The following is a 16,119-nucleotide window of genomic DNA, read 5'->3' as shown; positions in this document are numbered from 1 at the left end:
TTGCTGCTGCCCAAATTAGGCCATCTCATAAAAAGTCATCTCGTAAAAAAAAAGGTAGTAGTTGTGACCTTTGTCAGCTTTTCCACTAAATCTATTCTTCATTCATCAAGTAGCATGCAGCATGGAGTTCTTTACAAACACTGGATGTCAGATAAAACTTTCAAGACTTTTTCTTTATGATTGACTGGTAAAGCAATATGATGCTTTTGAAGAAAAGAATTGTTTAAGTCTATATGGGTACAGTAGATGGGAAAGGAGGAAAAAAAAAATCAGGTGGAGTGTGGAACCAGACAAAAAAATGGTGAGGTTTAGAGGATATAATCACTGTTAGTCTCTCTATGCTCCAGAGACTGAGGAGCTGAGCTTTCAAATATACTGGACATGTTTTAAAGGTCTATTAATTTTTCAAAACTCTAGGAAAGGTTCCAGTACTAAATAAAGAGACTGACAGGTGAAAGACTGCAGTGCTATCAAGAATAGTTAAGTACAAAAGCTGATCTGTACTACATGTTCTGTGTGTGCTCATTTATTTTAATGAATATTCCATTAAGAAAGGAATTTTGTGGAAGTAAATGAGAAACTGTAAACTGTATGTGTCATCCTGTTGCAGGTACCAAATAACAAGTAATGGTAAATATGCTGAAATACAATACTGAGATGGAGTGTAAATACTGTAATAAGTTAATTTCCACTGTTCTTGCAAAACACTTGTGTTGGATTTTTTAGATATGATCCTTTCATTCTTCAACCACATATAGCACTGATTTTTAAAATGCCTTAAGCTATTGGTACTAAACAATTTTCTTTATCAAATTAATTTATAGAGGGCATGAAGGAAGAACCTGAAGTGCTCTTTGAAGAACTGCTTGAGAGGGCAAAAGCTGGAGAACCAAAAGCACAAACAGAGGTAATTTTATGTGTTCTTTGTCCAGTCTTGTTTGCTCTTAATTCAAAAAATAGCACTGCCTGCTGTAGAACTATTATCTCTTCTTCAGTTGAACCATGTCTGTTTTGTTCTTAAACTATTCAAACAAGGTGATGCCAGATGATTTCTCTACCTTGAGAAATGCTGCTTGCTCAGGACTGTGACTGGCTTCAGGTCCATCTCCTGAGCAAGCCTTTAGAACACATGAAAAATGGGGAGGGTGGGCAGAGAGCGTGGAGAAGGTGCAGAACTGCTTTTGCTTTTCAGTTTGTTTTTTTTGTATTGTTGTTTTTTTATTTTGGCTTTTTGGGTTTTTTTTGAAAGAAACGTGTCAGTTATTTGTGGAATAGGGACTGTTAAATGGTGGTGGTTCAGCACTGCACTATGTACAAAGATACCAGGGCTCTTAGGCTGGACTCTGTGGAAGGAACATGCAGGAAGCACCTGCCATCGAGTTGCTTTAGCAGGGACAGAGGTTGGTTGTTGTTTTGCTCAGATACCATTTCTCTCTTGAATTAAGATATTTTAGAGAAGAAGCCCCTCCTTGTTTATTGAAATTAGCTGTGTTTAGTTGTTTAATGGCAGATAAAATTGAATTATTAGTAGCAATTCTGTCCCTGTGTTTGTTAGCACTTCAGGTATCCCTTAGGTTTTAGAAAAATTGTACCAGTTTTCCACTACATTCCATCATCTGGTGTATTGGTCTAGTATAAATAGCTTAAAATTGTTTAGAAGGGTTTTAATTTGTGTTTAACTTGGTTAGTGTTTTACTTGAGCATTCTTTTCCAGCTTCAGCTTTGATGCTGAAAGCTTACAGTCTCCTACATGCTCATTGGTGGTTTGGATTTTTCCCCAAGGATCACAACTCTTTTTGCAAATAAAAATCAAAGGCTGGGATGGGAAAAAATGAGGAAAAAAATATTTTAAACGTGGTATAAAAGATAAGTCAATGCCAAGCTTGCTTCGCATTCCATCTCAACTTGTTTGAGGGGCAGACTGACCTTGGAGTTGTAACCTGAGACAGTAACAAATTCCTCACTCTGAAACAGCTGGTGGCTTTGTGGAGGGGGAAACATTATCATTGAGGGAATCACTGCTGTAAAATCCATGTTTTGGCTCTATTTCTCCACACAAAAGAAAGCAAACTCCATAAATATTCTTTCTGTATATAACTTCCAGTTGAGTAAGAACGCTCAGAAATACTTATGTACTCTAAGCCTATGATGTATATGTATGTATATAAATAACAATTTTTTTCTTCTTCTCAATTCATTTCACTTTCACTCCCTTCCTTTAGCTCCATAACTGTACATTTTCTGTTCCCACACAATAATAGGATTCTTATCATAAAGGGATACAGCATACAATTTTGCTTCAGTATGCACTCAGAATGAATTGACTGCCTGGAAATGGAACCCAAAATACAGTCATTTCATTTCTATGCAGTCACATTTTATGTGACTTTTGGAGAGGGAATTAACTTTTAGTTTTTAAAACACTAAAAAGAGATATATTTCTTCTCTATTGCTGAATATGTTCCTTTAGAATCAGAAAAAAGTCTATTTTTGTTTCTTACCATTGTAGGAGTATGAATGAGAGTTTGAGATACCACTGTTGTGCTGTTTGCTAATAATCACAAAGTCAAACATGGGAAATCAGTCAGTTTATTGACTTGTAGTTATTATTGTGTGTTTATTCAAGAATAATTCTTCCATGACCATGGAAATACATGCACTCTGAGTGGCTGTCAACATGTATTACTGTAACATTTTGTAGGTTTTTTCATTCAGAAATAACTATACGGTAGTTATGTAGATGAAACACCCACAGCTGGAATTCTGTAATGGAGAAAAGGCAGCTCTGTGTCTTTAATCAGAGGATGTCTGCATTGGGACTGCTTGAGATAACCACCTCAGCAAAGCCAGAGATGGGAGCAACCTTTGAGAAGTACAGTATGAGGATGTGTGTTAAGCCATTACCAGCTATGACTTCATTTCACAGTTTTAGTTCATGGGAAAGAGAATCTCAGATTGCTTAAATGACAAATCTGAGGTTAACACCTTTTTCCATCAGTTCTTTGTCCTTTGACTGCTGCAGGCCAGAGCTTTGCAGCTATTTTTGTGTGGTTTGATGAAGGAGCTTTGCTATTTAAAGCATAGACAATGCAAAAAACCCACTTCTGTCATAAAACAGGTGATATGCTATCATTTTGCCGGTGCAGTAGCCTTGTGGGGTATGACTAGTCTCAGGGTCTGCTAGCTGATGTTGGAATACGAGTTTCTATGTCCAGGAGGCCCTTAGAAACTTAAGAGCTGCATCATTAAATGCTGCTACCCTTGAAGCTTTGCTCAAAATCTTAATGGCTATAAATATAAACACGCTCAAGAAACAGCTGTTCTTCTCAGATGGATGTTATTTACCATGTAACTTGTTTAAGCAATTCCTTTCTGAAATAAATAGCTGAAGGTATATCTGCAGTTGGGTGAGAAATTGCCAGGCAATTGCTGAATTTTTTAATTTTTTTTTTTTTAAATCTTACACACTCTTTCCTTGTTGTACCACTGTATTGGTGCACCTCCTGTTGAACTCTGGCGTGACTTTGCAGTCAGTCTTTAGTTCTGACTTTTGGATTACTTAGTCCATTTTTCTTATTATTTCTGTATGATTTGGAGTAGCTTCATTGTATGTGCTGTGGGTTTAATCACTGATGTCTACCCAGTAACTGTCTGTGTAGAAGTTGTTGGAGCACTGACTTAAGTGTATGAAACAATTTAAAAGGCTGGAGACATAAACTTTACTGGAAGAAAAAAGACCTTTTTGATTATATCAGTGCATTTAGTCTATATAAGAATAATGTGAATTATTCATCTTTTGACAGTATTTCTTTAGTCACCTTTAATGGCAGTACCAAAGTTTCAGAGAAACTGTCAAACAGGTTTTTTTTCAGCAGATAATACAGTGGACTTAGGGAGCTAGATTGTTAAGGTATTACATTAATTGCTCCTAAAATGTAGCTCAAGTAACATTAGGGAGAGAGGAATGCAGTGAGCTAAGCAAAAACATTTCCCAGTTTCTCCAGGTATGCCAATAAAATGTCCAGCAGTTTTGGTCATTTTCTGCCATGTAATGTTTTGTTGCCTTGTGTTGTGATAGGCAGAAGTGTTTCATACTATTGCATAAATATATTTGCTAGTCTATTATCATCTATTTCAATTTTTAGAAGGAAGAAAAAAGGTGGTGGCTTTTTCTTATCTGTAAAACAGTAATATAGGTCGCTGCTTGGTAATTTCTGTAATCCTGAACAGGAAGATTTTGATATGATATTTCACTGAATTTATTTGATGCTTAAGCAGTATTAGTTTTATTCCGTTCACTAAGTAATCATGAATTTGCTTTGGCAAACTGCTATGAGTCAGGGACAGCACTGCTTGAAGCCTGCTTTTGTGTCAAGACCTTGTCAGTAACTTCCTCTGAATTTCAGAATGTGCCATATTACACTTATTTTTTCTGTTTCTCCAATGAGGCCAGCAGTGTTGTCTGGTCATTCGTCATAGGAGGAAAAGAATTCAAGAAAACTTTTAACATGAGGAGGTTTACCTGATCCTGCTAGATACCTGAAGACCAACTGCAACTAATTCGTTGACCTGGCCAAATGTGTTGCAATTCCTTCTTGCTTCCAGTTCTTTCAGATCTTTCCATGCAGAAGATCAACTTACAGCCATGTTCTTTAGTGCTAGGAGCAAATGTGACCTTTTGTTCAGAGAGAATTTATTTTAGCTGAGTGCTGGGGGTTGGGAGGGGAGAGAGAGATGCAGAGAGAGTGTATTGCAGTAATTGAAGGAATTTTGTTTTCTGTTCATTGTAGGTGGGGAAACACTACTTGAGATTAGCAGAAGAGGAGGATGAAGAACTTAACAATTGTAGTGCGGTTGACTGGTTCATCCTTGCTGCTAAGCAAGGTCGAAGAGAAGCTGTCAAACTGTTGCGTAGGTGCCTGGCAGACAGAAGAGGTATGGGTTCTCTGAGGCTTTCTGCTTGCACTTCCCACTTTATCTGAAATCATACTACATTCATTTTAACTCTGAAAAGAGGGGTTAAAATGTGATGGAAATTATCAGGGCAAAATTATGTGAGTAATTGCTAGCAGCCTGTTCCAATTGGGAATTAAAAAAGCATTAATTACCGATACTACTTATTAAAGCATTTTTATTAATTTTTTTGCTTAAATTCCTGTATGAAATCCACACTTGTTCTTTCCCTCCTCATCTTTCATTGAAGCTTCTTTTCTTTTACTGTGAAGGTCATATATAACAACACACCACCTACATATCTGCTGTTATTTCATTCTTTTGCCCCTCTCCAACCACCTCCTAATTGGTCTTTTTCACTGGCTTCTCCCACTAAGATTCTCATCTTTCTTCATGCTGCTTCCTATGCTTGGAATTGTCTCCTCTCATCTGCCAGCTCTTTGAACTCTTACTTACAGGGGTAAAAAAAAAAACCAATTAAAAACCCCACTGACTTTCGCTCAGTTCTTGCTGACCTTTACATGTCACCCATGTGCATCTACACTACCTTTTGCCTGATCCTCTGTACTTCAGGCAAGCAAGACATAATTAAATGAAGCAAGACATAATTAAAATGCATGTCTTGCACAGTCTTTGAAGTACAGTTTAAACTTAAGCAGTGTGTTTAGATTTTGATAAGCAATGGGCAGAGAAGGGGATTTGAGTAATTTACTTAGGTGGTCAAAATGTGATTGAAACTTGAGAAGTTTCAGACTCAACTGAGAAAAATAAATTGTGAGCAAATCTGTTATTTCTGCATGGATGTGGGATAATAGTGTGTAATGTATTTTTTCTTTTCTTGAGGCATCACCACTGAGAATGAGGAAGAAGTAAAAAAGTTATCATCTGAGACTGACTTGGAGAGAGCCGTGCGAAAAGCTGCCTTAGTCATGTATTGGAAATTAAACCCAAAAAAGAAGAAGCAATTAGCAGTTTCTGAACTACTGGAAAATGTTGGGCAAGTTGACGATGGAGGTTTGTTTATGAACTGATTTATGGTATTCATAAAATACAGACTTACGGGCAGAATACAGCTAGAACCTAAAGGGCTTTATAAACAATTAGGCATGAGATAATAGTAAATGTATTATCTACTTAAGAAAATGTAACCATCTTAATGACTCTAAACCTCTTTTAATAACAATGCTCTCTGGACCAATGAAGTTAGTTCGTAAGGGCCTGCCAACTCTTGCTGTAGGTTGTGATTCAGTTAAGCACTCACTCAAGTGACCAAATATTTAAAATATCTTCATTTAACACTCACTGTCCTTGGAAATAGGTATTTTATGGCTTTGCTGTATTTGATTTTCTTTTCTTCCTATCATCATCCTGATGATACCTTATTAGATGTTTCAGTTTTACCAACCCAGTCTTCAAGACACTTGGCTCGCTCTGCCATCACAGCACTCCATGTTAGCTATGTCAGTCCTGTTTCCTTTTCTAATACAGTAACAGGAACATCGAAAACTATATAGCCACTTCTTTCCTGTTTATATGCAAGTCTGTCTTTTCCTGACTCTTGAGGATGTACCATTCCCCAGATATTGCAGGTACTGTTTGATCACTTTGACTGCTTTGACTTTCCCTAAACTTCTGTTATTAACCAGATGGTGAGAAGCAACCCGGCCCAGTCCCAAAGTCCGTGCAGAAGCAGAGAAGAATGTTGGAGCGATTGGTGAACAGTGAATGTGAGTCCATGCTGCTGCTTTCAATCTTTGCCAGTGGTTTTGGTTTCTGTTCAGTTTTGCTAAACAATTTTGTGCTGCCAGAGTAAGAATATATATTCTGTACGTATATATGTATATATTCTATATGTGTAGAACGTTTGGATTGCCATTAACTGGCAGTGTCCATTTCTTGTATGTGCAAGGTAAATAACTGATCTGCATGTGAACTCACAGGAGACATCACCATTATAGTCAACTGCTAAGAGGAGTTTGCATGTCATTCGTTACTTTTATGTTCTTGCCCTTTCAGCACTTAAAGGTCCATTCAGCAAAAAAGATTTTGCACTTTCAATATTGTTTTTAGTTCTAAACTGCAGTAAGCTTTGTGATTGCAATGATGGAATTAATTATGCAACCACTTAATGCAGACAGATTCCTCATTCTATTTGTCTTGCTTCTGTTTGCCCTTTCCTTATAATTAATATTTGTCTTTTCATATTTGTTCAATAAATGATATAGGAAAGATGCACCAAGAGATTTCTTTCATAATTTAGGATCAGCTTAGTTCATGTACTAGAAAGAATTAAACCACTCAACACAGACAGGGTCAGATTTGTAGACCCAAATCTGTGAGTTTTGTGAGGTATGGTGGGGTGGGGGATTAGAATTGAAATAAAGTTCTCCTTAAACTTGTATAACTAAGAAATACTAATGTGTTGTTGGGCTTTCAGGAGGAAAGTTAAATTGTTATATTAAGAAAATGAATTATCAACAATACAGCACATGTAGTTTTTCAAGAACAGTATCTAACATAAGGTTCAATTAATCACTGTTGGGAAAACCTCAGTTTCTTGAAATGCAGTAGGTCATATGAAATAGTTCATGTGCAATCTACATCAATTCTTGAAGAGCACTTTTAAATGTCACAAAGCATGTTATTTACTAATACATCTGTAGCTGAGAATACGTGTGACTGAAGTGTAGTACATGGATTAGTGAGCCAAATCTGGGGGTTTGCAGGTTTAAACTCCTTGAAAGATTAGATTTACATTTCTTAGGTCAGTTTGGCCTTTACCTTTAAGGATTGTGTTCATTACACAGGTGATTTCTGAAAATAACATTCCTAAGAAGAGTGGAATATTTCAGTCTTATGTTAACTTTCACAGAAGTAAAAGAGGAGGACCATGTGTTGTGTATGAATAAGGGAGGAGGTGACGGGAGAAATAATAATCTGGAGATCAATCCTCTGGTCGTATCAAACCTTCTGTGAGAGTATTGTCAGATGTTCTTGTGACTTGTCTGCTGTTTCTGGAAAGCTAGAAATAGTCCTTCAAGGATAAGACTGTTGAGTTTTGTCGTCCAGTCATTGTGTCATAATGCAGATGTATTTGGGTTCATTAGAGCTGTGTTGCATTGGTCATTCTTTCCAGTCCTTAGCTGAACTGGCCCATGCTGCTAGTGTGCAAATCATTTTTTTCTGGATTCTTCAGCAATTCAGAGAGTATCAGAAAAGGAACTGGCAGATATGATTTTTTAAAGACTTAAATGGTAGATAAAATAACAGGACAGTAAATGAACCTACATGTAAGTGTAGGCAGAAATTGATGTGAATATTTTTCTTTTTCTATGGTGGATGGAGGAGGCAGGGGAATTTGTCATAACCACATTGAAGGAAAATCTATGAATAATAAAGTAGAATCTACAACACGTACTTTTTATATCAATTCAAGAGACACTTGGGTGACAAAATACTAATAACATTTAAAAATTAAAATTTTTCATCAAACACTTAAAGTAAGAGTTAAGCTGTTGCCTCTTCTCTAGAGAGCTTTTATCTTTTCATGGAGGAACAAAACAGCTGCTACTCTCCAGCATTTACTTCTCTAATTCACTGAGTTTCTCCATTTATCTTGCCAGCAGGAGATTCTTCCTTCAGTTTTAAGACATTAACAATAATTGGAAGATAATCTTTAAGCCAGATATGTGTTTGTAGATATCTGATCTAGGTTATCCTTAATGGAGGTATAACCAGAAGATTAGAGCTAACATTGTCAATGGGCAGTTGTTGCATGCCTGAGAGGGTACATGTCATTGCATTTGATAGGCCATCTATACATAGTAAGTTAATAACTCCTTCCTTCTCAGGATGTCCCATGGTCCTTTAAAAGTGCCACTAAGGTATTTTTGTGAGGTTCTAACCATGTCTCCTTGCTGATTCTATACCAATAGGACTATTTTAGCAATGTATAGTATGTCCTAATAAATTCAGATGACACATTTCGTATTAGGCTTGAAACCCCACCAAGACAGCTAAAGAGTCTCACAGCCTTCTTGGTGCAAGCAATGTTGCCTTACAGTCTGTGAATGGTAAGAATGGTTAGCGAAAATAAATCCTTTCTGGTTTCTTGGGAGGCATGCCAGATGGTATTTTGTGGGACATAAGGGTTCATGCAAGGAGGAGGGAGAGGTAGAAGTCCAAGCAAAAGGCAGCATCCGTGTTGTGAGATTAAAGCAAAAAATACTTTGTAAGTTGCTGGTTTTCTGTTGAACTCTTTTAACACTGCTTTTCCTGTAATATGTATCTTGAGACAAACACTTTATTTTGTTCTGTATCTACAGTGTTTTCAATATTAAATACTGGGATATTTCTATGTAGTTTCTATGAATGTAGTGGTTTTTAAATTAAAAAATTGATAGGCTCAAATCCACTAATCCTCTGATTTTAAATTTAATGAAGCAGTTAAATTTTCTGTCTCTTTAAAATCTCAAACTAGTATTGAGCAGGTCAACTTTCATTTCTTAGTATCAACTGACTAACTAAACTTACTGTGTAGGAGGTGTGTTACAGATTTTTGTCATTCAATTCTTTCACGTATACAGCAATATCATTTGCTTTAGTGTATGGAAGAAAAGTTGCTGTTAATTATCCTCGTTTACAAACTGCATCAAGCTTGTCTGCCATAGAAACCAGCTAATCCATGCTGATGTGAGGAACTGGCTGTGCAAATAGTCTGAACCAGTGTGTAAATCATCTTCAGTCTTGCAGCTTCCCTAGAGTTTTCAGAAGTAACCTCATGCCTCCCTTCTACTCACAGGAGTGGATAAGGATCTTCTGGGGCAGTGATTTTGTCTCTGTGTCAGCTGAACAAAGTCTATTTTGTTGCTGGCTCTCTGTTTTAGATCACAGTTGGTACAGTTTGGGGAAGGCCCTTTGTATAGCCACATAGCATATTCAATTAATACACTGTAAGTAATCCACATTTAGTCTTGTAGATATGAATAATTGTGTAGTTCCCATAATTATATGTCCGTAACTTTTGAAATCAGAAAAATGACTGTTAAATGACAAATTAGAAGTCAGTTTTTCAGTTGATAATGTACAGATAATTCATTACTGTTCCTGTACAATTCTTTCTTTTCAGTGTGGCTGTTAAAGATTTCTCTCAAGCAGATATAATAGTTTATGATTTAAAACTGTGTGACCTACTCCAGTAGTCTTTTTTCCTGTGGAATATTTGCACATAAGCTACATTCACTCGCTCTATTCTCCTACTTAACTTTATAATAGACTTACCTGCTGATCTAACAAGATGTAGTCATATATTACTGGCACAAGCAGCTTGTTGTTTTCAGCAGAGACCTCAGAACAAGTTGCAAGATAAACCTGTGTTATCAGTAGTTCAGTTTTTGAAGACTAGAGTCTGGCAGGAAAGAAAATTAATATTCCAATTCATAATTAATACAATGTCGTGGTGATACTATTTTCATTTTATCTTTTTAGCTAAAAAATTTATTGCTTTGGATGACTTTGTTGAAATTACCAAGAAGTATGCAAAGGGAATCATCCCGTCTAACCTGATTATGCAGGAGGAGGAAGATGATGAACTGGCAGGGAAGAGTCCTGAAGAGTTACCCCTGAGACTGAAGGTAAAAAGGCAATACTGAACACATTATGTTGAGGAGCTCTTAACTTACACATCCCAGACAAGACAGAGGTGACTTGCACTTCTCTCTCAATACTGATGTTTGGTCTATATCAATCAGGACAATTTATTTTTTGGACTTGTAATTTATTACAATTTATTACAATTTGTAATTGTAATTTATTTTTGGACTTGACTTCATATATATATATTTAGAGTTTCATATATATGTCATATATTTAAAAGAAAGAGATAATGGTTTTCCCTGTAAGAGGACAATCTACCTTCATTACATCTCAGTGAGGATTTACATGTACCTGTCATCGCTACCGCATTTTTATTATAGATGTTATTATATGCTTCATATCTTTCTTATTTAAACAGGAGCAAGCAGGTGAGAAAAATTACCCATAGCCTTGAGGTATGAAAAGGTTCTATTATGAAGGAATTCAAGAATGGTGGAACTTGCTGTTAGTTCCTACACCGATACTTCTCTAGGTAGTGAAAGGAGAAGGGAAAATAAAGGTGCATGCCTTCAATACTGGTATAAATTTTAAGCAAGGTAGGGGGTTTCTGGCTGATGACCTGAGAGTTTTCATTGTAGTGTTGTTGTCCGTTATCATATGGTAGGGGAAAAAGAGGGAGTGAGGTGTTTATCTTTCCAAGCTTTGGAATAGCTCATGTTCTGAAAGATATGCACTTATGAAGAACAGGGATACCTTCACAAATAAATAAGCTTCCCCTCAAGTCATTGTGTGTGTTGTCCCAGTTCACCACAGTGCACAGATATTTGCTGGGGCATTCTTGGCCTTTCCCTTGAACTGATTAGTATTAAAGTGTAGGATCTGGGAAAACACAAAAACTGTCATTTTATGGGGGAAGGAGGATTGATAGCATCATCTAATATGAAGTATCTGAATGTGTGTTTGAAAAATCACATATCTGTATAAAGTGTGTTGTTGGTCATAGGGAATGGATTCAATCCAGCTGTTCCTCTGTTGTCTGGCAACTGTGTTGGAAAATGCCACATAAAATAGGTAGAATTTTAAGATCCTCTACAGTTACAAGTTACAGTTTGGAGTTATAAGAATCACTAAATGTGCAATAATTAGTTAAACATATTGCTGCTGCTTCCAAATGAGATTTTGACAGCTGCATCCCTAGATGCTTGGGAAGAATTGTTTAAAGACAAACTACAGCTGTAAAGACTTGCTGTAGTTGCCTATGAATCATAGGCACTACTTCCTGTATGCATAGAATGTATAGCATAATCCTTGCACAATGTGGCAGAGTTACATCCTTTAAAGCTACAGCACTCACAGCTCAACTAATGACTTAAGATTGTGCAGGACTGCAGCCATGTAGTTTATCTTCAGTATGAAGCTAGTGGAGCAGAATATTTGACTAGGAAGCCATTTAATTATATGTGTCAAAGGTAATGAAATACATCTTTCTTGAAATCAAAATCGCCTCTGAGCTTCATCTGACTGAATTAATCAAAATAGAGCTAATAATCTCAGACAGAGTAATCTTATTTTATTGGCAACATTAGTCTGAAATATAAATCTTTTCATGTCAGCTGAGGTTAAACAACTGGTTGCTGCTGCTTCAGCTAAGAATATCTGGGATGTAAAGATACAAAACTGTTCATTAATGAAATGCTTCTTTCTCTCTTTCCAGGTTGTAAAATATCCACTTCATGCCATTATGGAAATTAAAGAATACCTTATAGATATTGCCTCAAAGGCAGGAATGCATTGGCTGTCTACCATTGTTCCAACACACCATATCAATGCTCTCATCTTCTTCTTCATCATCAGTAATCTGACAATTGATTTTTTTGCCTTCATTATTCCATTAGTCATATTCTATTTGTCCTTCATTTCTATGGTGATTTGCACACTGAAAGTTTTTCAGGACAGTAAGGCTTGGGAAAACTTCCGTGCTTTGACTGACTTACTGCTTCGCTTTGAACCAAACCTAGATGTTGAGCAAGCTGAGGTGAACTTTGGATGGAATCACTTAGAGCCATACATCTATTTTTTACTCTCAGTATTCTTTGTCATTTTTTCCTTTCCTATAGCAAGCAAAGACTGTATACCATGCTCAGAGTTAGCTACTATCTCAGTGTTCTTCACAGTGACAAGTTACATGAGTTTAAGCACGAGTGCAGAACCTTACACACGGAGGGCATTAATGACTGAGATAGCTGCAGGTTGCTTATCCCTATTGCAGGTGTTACCTGGGAATTTTGGCTACTTGAAATTCTTAGGTAAAACCTTCTTTACTGTTCCTGTAGGCCATTTCTTTGTGATAAATGTAAGCATCCCATGCCTTCTGTTTTTGTACTTGTACTATCTTTTCTTTAGAATGGCACAACTACGGAATTTTAAAGGCACCTACTGCTACCTGGTCCCATATCTGGTCTGCTTTATGTGGTGTGAACTCTCCGTGGTCATTCTGAGGGAGTCCTCTGGCATTGGGCTCGTTCGTGCATCAATTGGTTATTTTCTGTTTCTCTTTGCGCTTCCAGTGCTGGGTGTTGGCATTGCATTGATGTGTCTTATCCACTTCATTAAGTGGTTTTTGTCTCTGGAGCTCATGAAAATTGTAGTGACCCTGGTTCTGTGTACTGTTCCTTTGCTCTTTCGGTGGTGGACAAAGGTTAACTTCTCTGTAGTTGAAGTGGTTAAATCGCTCACTCGAAGCTCGATTGTGAAGCTCATTCTGGTGTGGATCACAGCTGTGGTGTTGTTCTGTTGGTTCTATGTGTACCGATCGGAGGGGATGAAAGTTTACAACTCCACCTTGACGTGGAATCAGTATGCTTTCCTCTGCGGACCCCGGGCGTGGAAGGAGACTAACATGGCACGTACCCAGATTTTATGCAGTCACCTGGAAGGACACAGAGTGACGTGGACTGGGCGGTTCAAATACGTGCGCGTGACAGAGATCGACAACAGTGCAGAATCTGCAATAAATATGCTTCCATTTTTTATTGGCGATTGGATGAGATGCTTGTATGGTGAAACTTACCCTCTCTGTGATCCCAAAAATGTTACACTGGAGGAGGAGGAATTGTGTCGCCTGAAATATTTGACAAAGCATAAATGCCACATGAAAATGTTTGATCGGTACAAATTTGAAATAACTGTGGGCATGCCTTTCAGTAGCAAAAACGGAACCAAGCCTATAGAGGAGGATGATATAACCAAAGATATTGTCCTGAAGGCAAGCAATGAGTTTAAAAAAGTGTTGTTGAACTTGAGGCAGGGGAGTATAATTGAATTCAGCACAATTCTAGAGGGTCGTCTTGGCAGTAAATGGCCTGTCTTTGAACTGAAAGCAATCACTTGCTTGAATTGCATGTCTAAACTCTTACCTGCAGGGAGGCATGTGAAAATAGAGCATGACTGGAGGAGCACAGTGCATAAAGCCATTAAATTCGCTTTTGATTTTTTCTTCTTCCCATTCCTGTCAGCTGCATAATGAGCTCTCATATTGGTTCAGTGGTATCTTTAGTGTACATTTACTGCATTTACACTACCAAAGGTTTGGCGTCTTAAAAGGTAAAAAAAAAACAACAAAAATCCACCGGGCTGTAGCAATGCTCAAAATGTATGCTAATGCAGAGCATTGCTTGAGTTCTGTAAGTGTACACACTGTATCCTGACTTTAAACCCTGTATGACTGAAGTAATATATACTAGTTTAATATTGTAAATGAATGCAGGGGATCGCTGCTGACTAATTGCATGGAGACTGTTTTGTCCAAAATGGATATATATTTGCCTGTGGTACGACACTAGATGCATTCACTTTCTCAATGTTAAAAGCACTTTAAGTATTCACAATGTGCCCATTTGTATTTTCACAGGTATGATTTAGAATAAGTTGCTGACAACAGCTTGTGTTGCATTTATTGCTTGTATTTATTTGGTGTTTTCTAGGAAAAGTGATCTTAGAGTCAGTACCTGGTGGTGATATCTGCGTACAGAAATCACTGTTTCACTATTTGTCCAGAAGATAGTGACTTGTTTTTTGAAAGGGCACAACATTTCACACCCCAGCAAGGTTTTAAAAAGTCCTCAAGCTTCTATTTTGCGTTAAATGTGGTGTACAAAAGTTTCTGTTTGTTCTGACTGGTTATGATAGTTACACTAAGGTATAATCCATGCTGGTGTGTGAAAGGCAAACACCAGAGAGTAAGGCTGGTGTTGGGATGGTACCAGTAATGGACAAGCCAAAGCAACTGAAACTGTACCTAAAAGTCTACTGTGGAAACTGAAATAGAACGTTTGTTTAATGATTTTTATTGTGCAAATAAACATAAAATACCAACTTGAATTAAATGGCTTCAACATTTGTTCATTATGCTTTGGCGTTGTGAGCAGTTGTTTGTGTTGTGCTGATACATCACACCATTGATCTGTGACTACTCCACTGATCCTGCTTTAGATTCTTTTCTGCCTTTCCATATCAGTCATCACTGGGACCGGGGAGAAGGTTTATCAGTGAAAACACAATAGAGAAGGGGAAACTTTTGGGGACAGGGAGGCATTTGGCAGCACTCCAGCTATGAGCATCCTCTTGAACATCGCCCAGGGCTGCAGTTGGGAAGAAGCCAAAGGCACCAACAGAGCTGCTGCCCAGTTCCCATGGCAGAAACCTTCACCATCCAAAGCCCTGTAGTCACGCTTCAGCCCATCAGAAATTACTGTGAAGTAGAATCTTGTCCTCAGGGTGTTTCACTGTAGTTTTGAAATCTTGACAACCTTTTCTGTTTCCATCTGGAGAAAAGGAGTAAGGCAGCAAGTAAATGTAAATTTTGATGTATTTTCACTAGTCCCATTTTGGCTGGAAATAGGCCAAACTTAGCCCTTTTGAACCTCCTTTTGTTAGAATATCCATGGGCTTTTTTTTAAATGCCCACCATTCTTCCTAGCTCTGAAATTAAAAGACAAAACATTATTTTTTAACTTTTTCTTTTCCTTTCATGGACACAATTGTAAAACTTCATATGTTTGTCAGGAGAAAAAGAGGCAACAGTCTTGGTATTCAGAACTAATGATAATATTTCTCCTTTTAGCTTTTATTCCATGCAAGGATGTCAATTTACTGACTTACTGTGGTGCATTTTGAAGGAGTTGTTACATATTCTGAAAAGACCAAAGTGACTGAAGTCAAATGTGGGAAGTCGTGCAAGAAGAAGGAGAGTTCTTTATTGATTTTTTTTGGAAAGAGTTGCTTTTTAAGAGGAGACAAAAGGTACCTCAGTTCCCATCTGTACCATAATAACAACTCTGAGGCTTGTATTTCAGCTTTTTCTGAGGAAATAGGTAGAGGATATTTGCATACAACTGTTCCTTGGAAGGGGGAAGCTCCCTCAAGGATATTCATATCAATATTGGTCAGATTGAAAGTTATACAGTTCTCCTTTATGCACTTACGTGGAAAAAAAAAAAAACAAACAAACACAAAGCCAAACCCTGATTTAGCTAGATGCAGGGAAAAATAATTCATGTGCCCCTAGTGAGG

The 16,119-nt window shown here is 37.3% G+C and overlaps 1 protein-coding gene across 3 annotated transcripts in view; it reads left to right on the top strand.

The window, feature by feature from the left end:
- The window catches only part of WFS1 (wolframin ER transmembrane glycoprotein), a 33,571-nt gene extending 18,643 nt beyond the window's left edge, over nucleotides 1–14,928 (top strand). For all 3 annotated transcript variants that reach the window (XM_032686148.1, XM_032686147.1, XM_032686149.1), the window contains exons 3-8: nucleotides 825–907; nucleotides 4,791–4,935; nucleotides 5,797–5,967; nucleotides 6,600–6,680; nucleotides 10,441–10,586; nucleotides 12,263–14,928. In XM_032686148.1, the coding sequence (XP_032542039.1) occupies nucleotides 825–907; nucleotides 4,791–4,935; nucleotides 5,797–5,967; nucleotides 6,600–6,680; nucleotides 10,441–10,586; nucleotides 12,263–14,071 (2,435 nt within the window). In that variant the 3' untranslated portion in view covers nucleotides 14,072–14,928. The remainder of the gene's footprint in view (nucleotides 1–824; nucleotides 908–4,790; nucleotides 4,936–5,796; nucleotides 5,968–6,599; nucleotides 6,681–10,440; nucleotides 10,587–12,262) is intronic.
- Nucleotides 14,929–16,119: the final 1,191 nt, after the last annotated feature.

The sequence above is a fragment of the Chiroxiphia lanceolata genome, chromosome 4 (genome assembly GCF_009829145.1).
Source record: "Chiroxiphia lanceolata isolate bChiLan1 chromosome 4, bChiLan1.pri, whole genome shotgun sequence".
NCBI lineage: Eukaryota > Metazoa > Chordata > Aves > Passeriformes > Pipridae > Chiroxiphia > Chiroxiphia lanceolata.
This window is presented reverse-complemented; position numbering and strand designations above follow the sequence as displayed.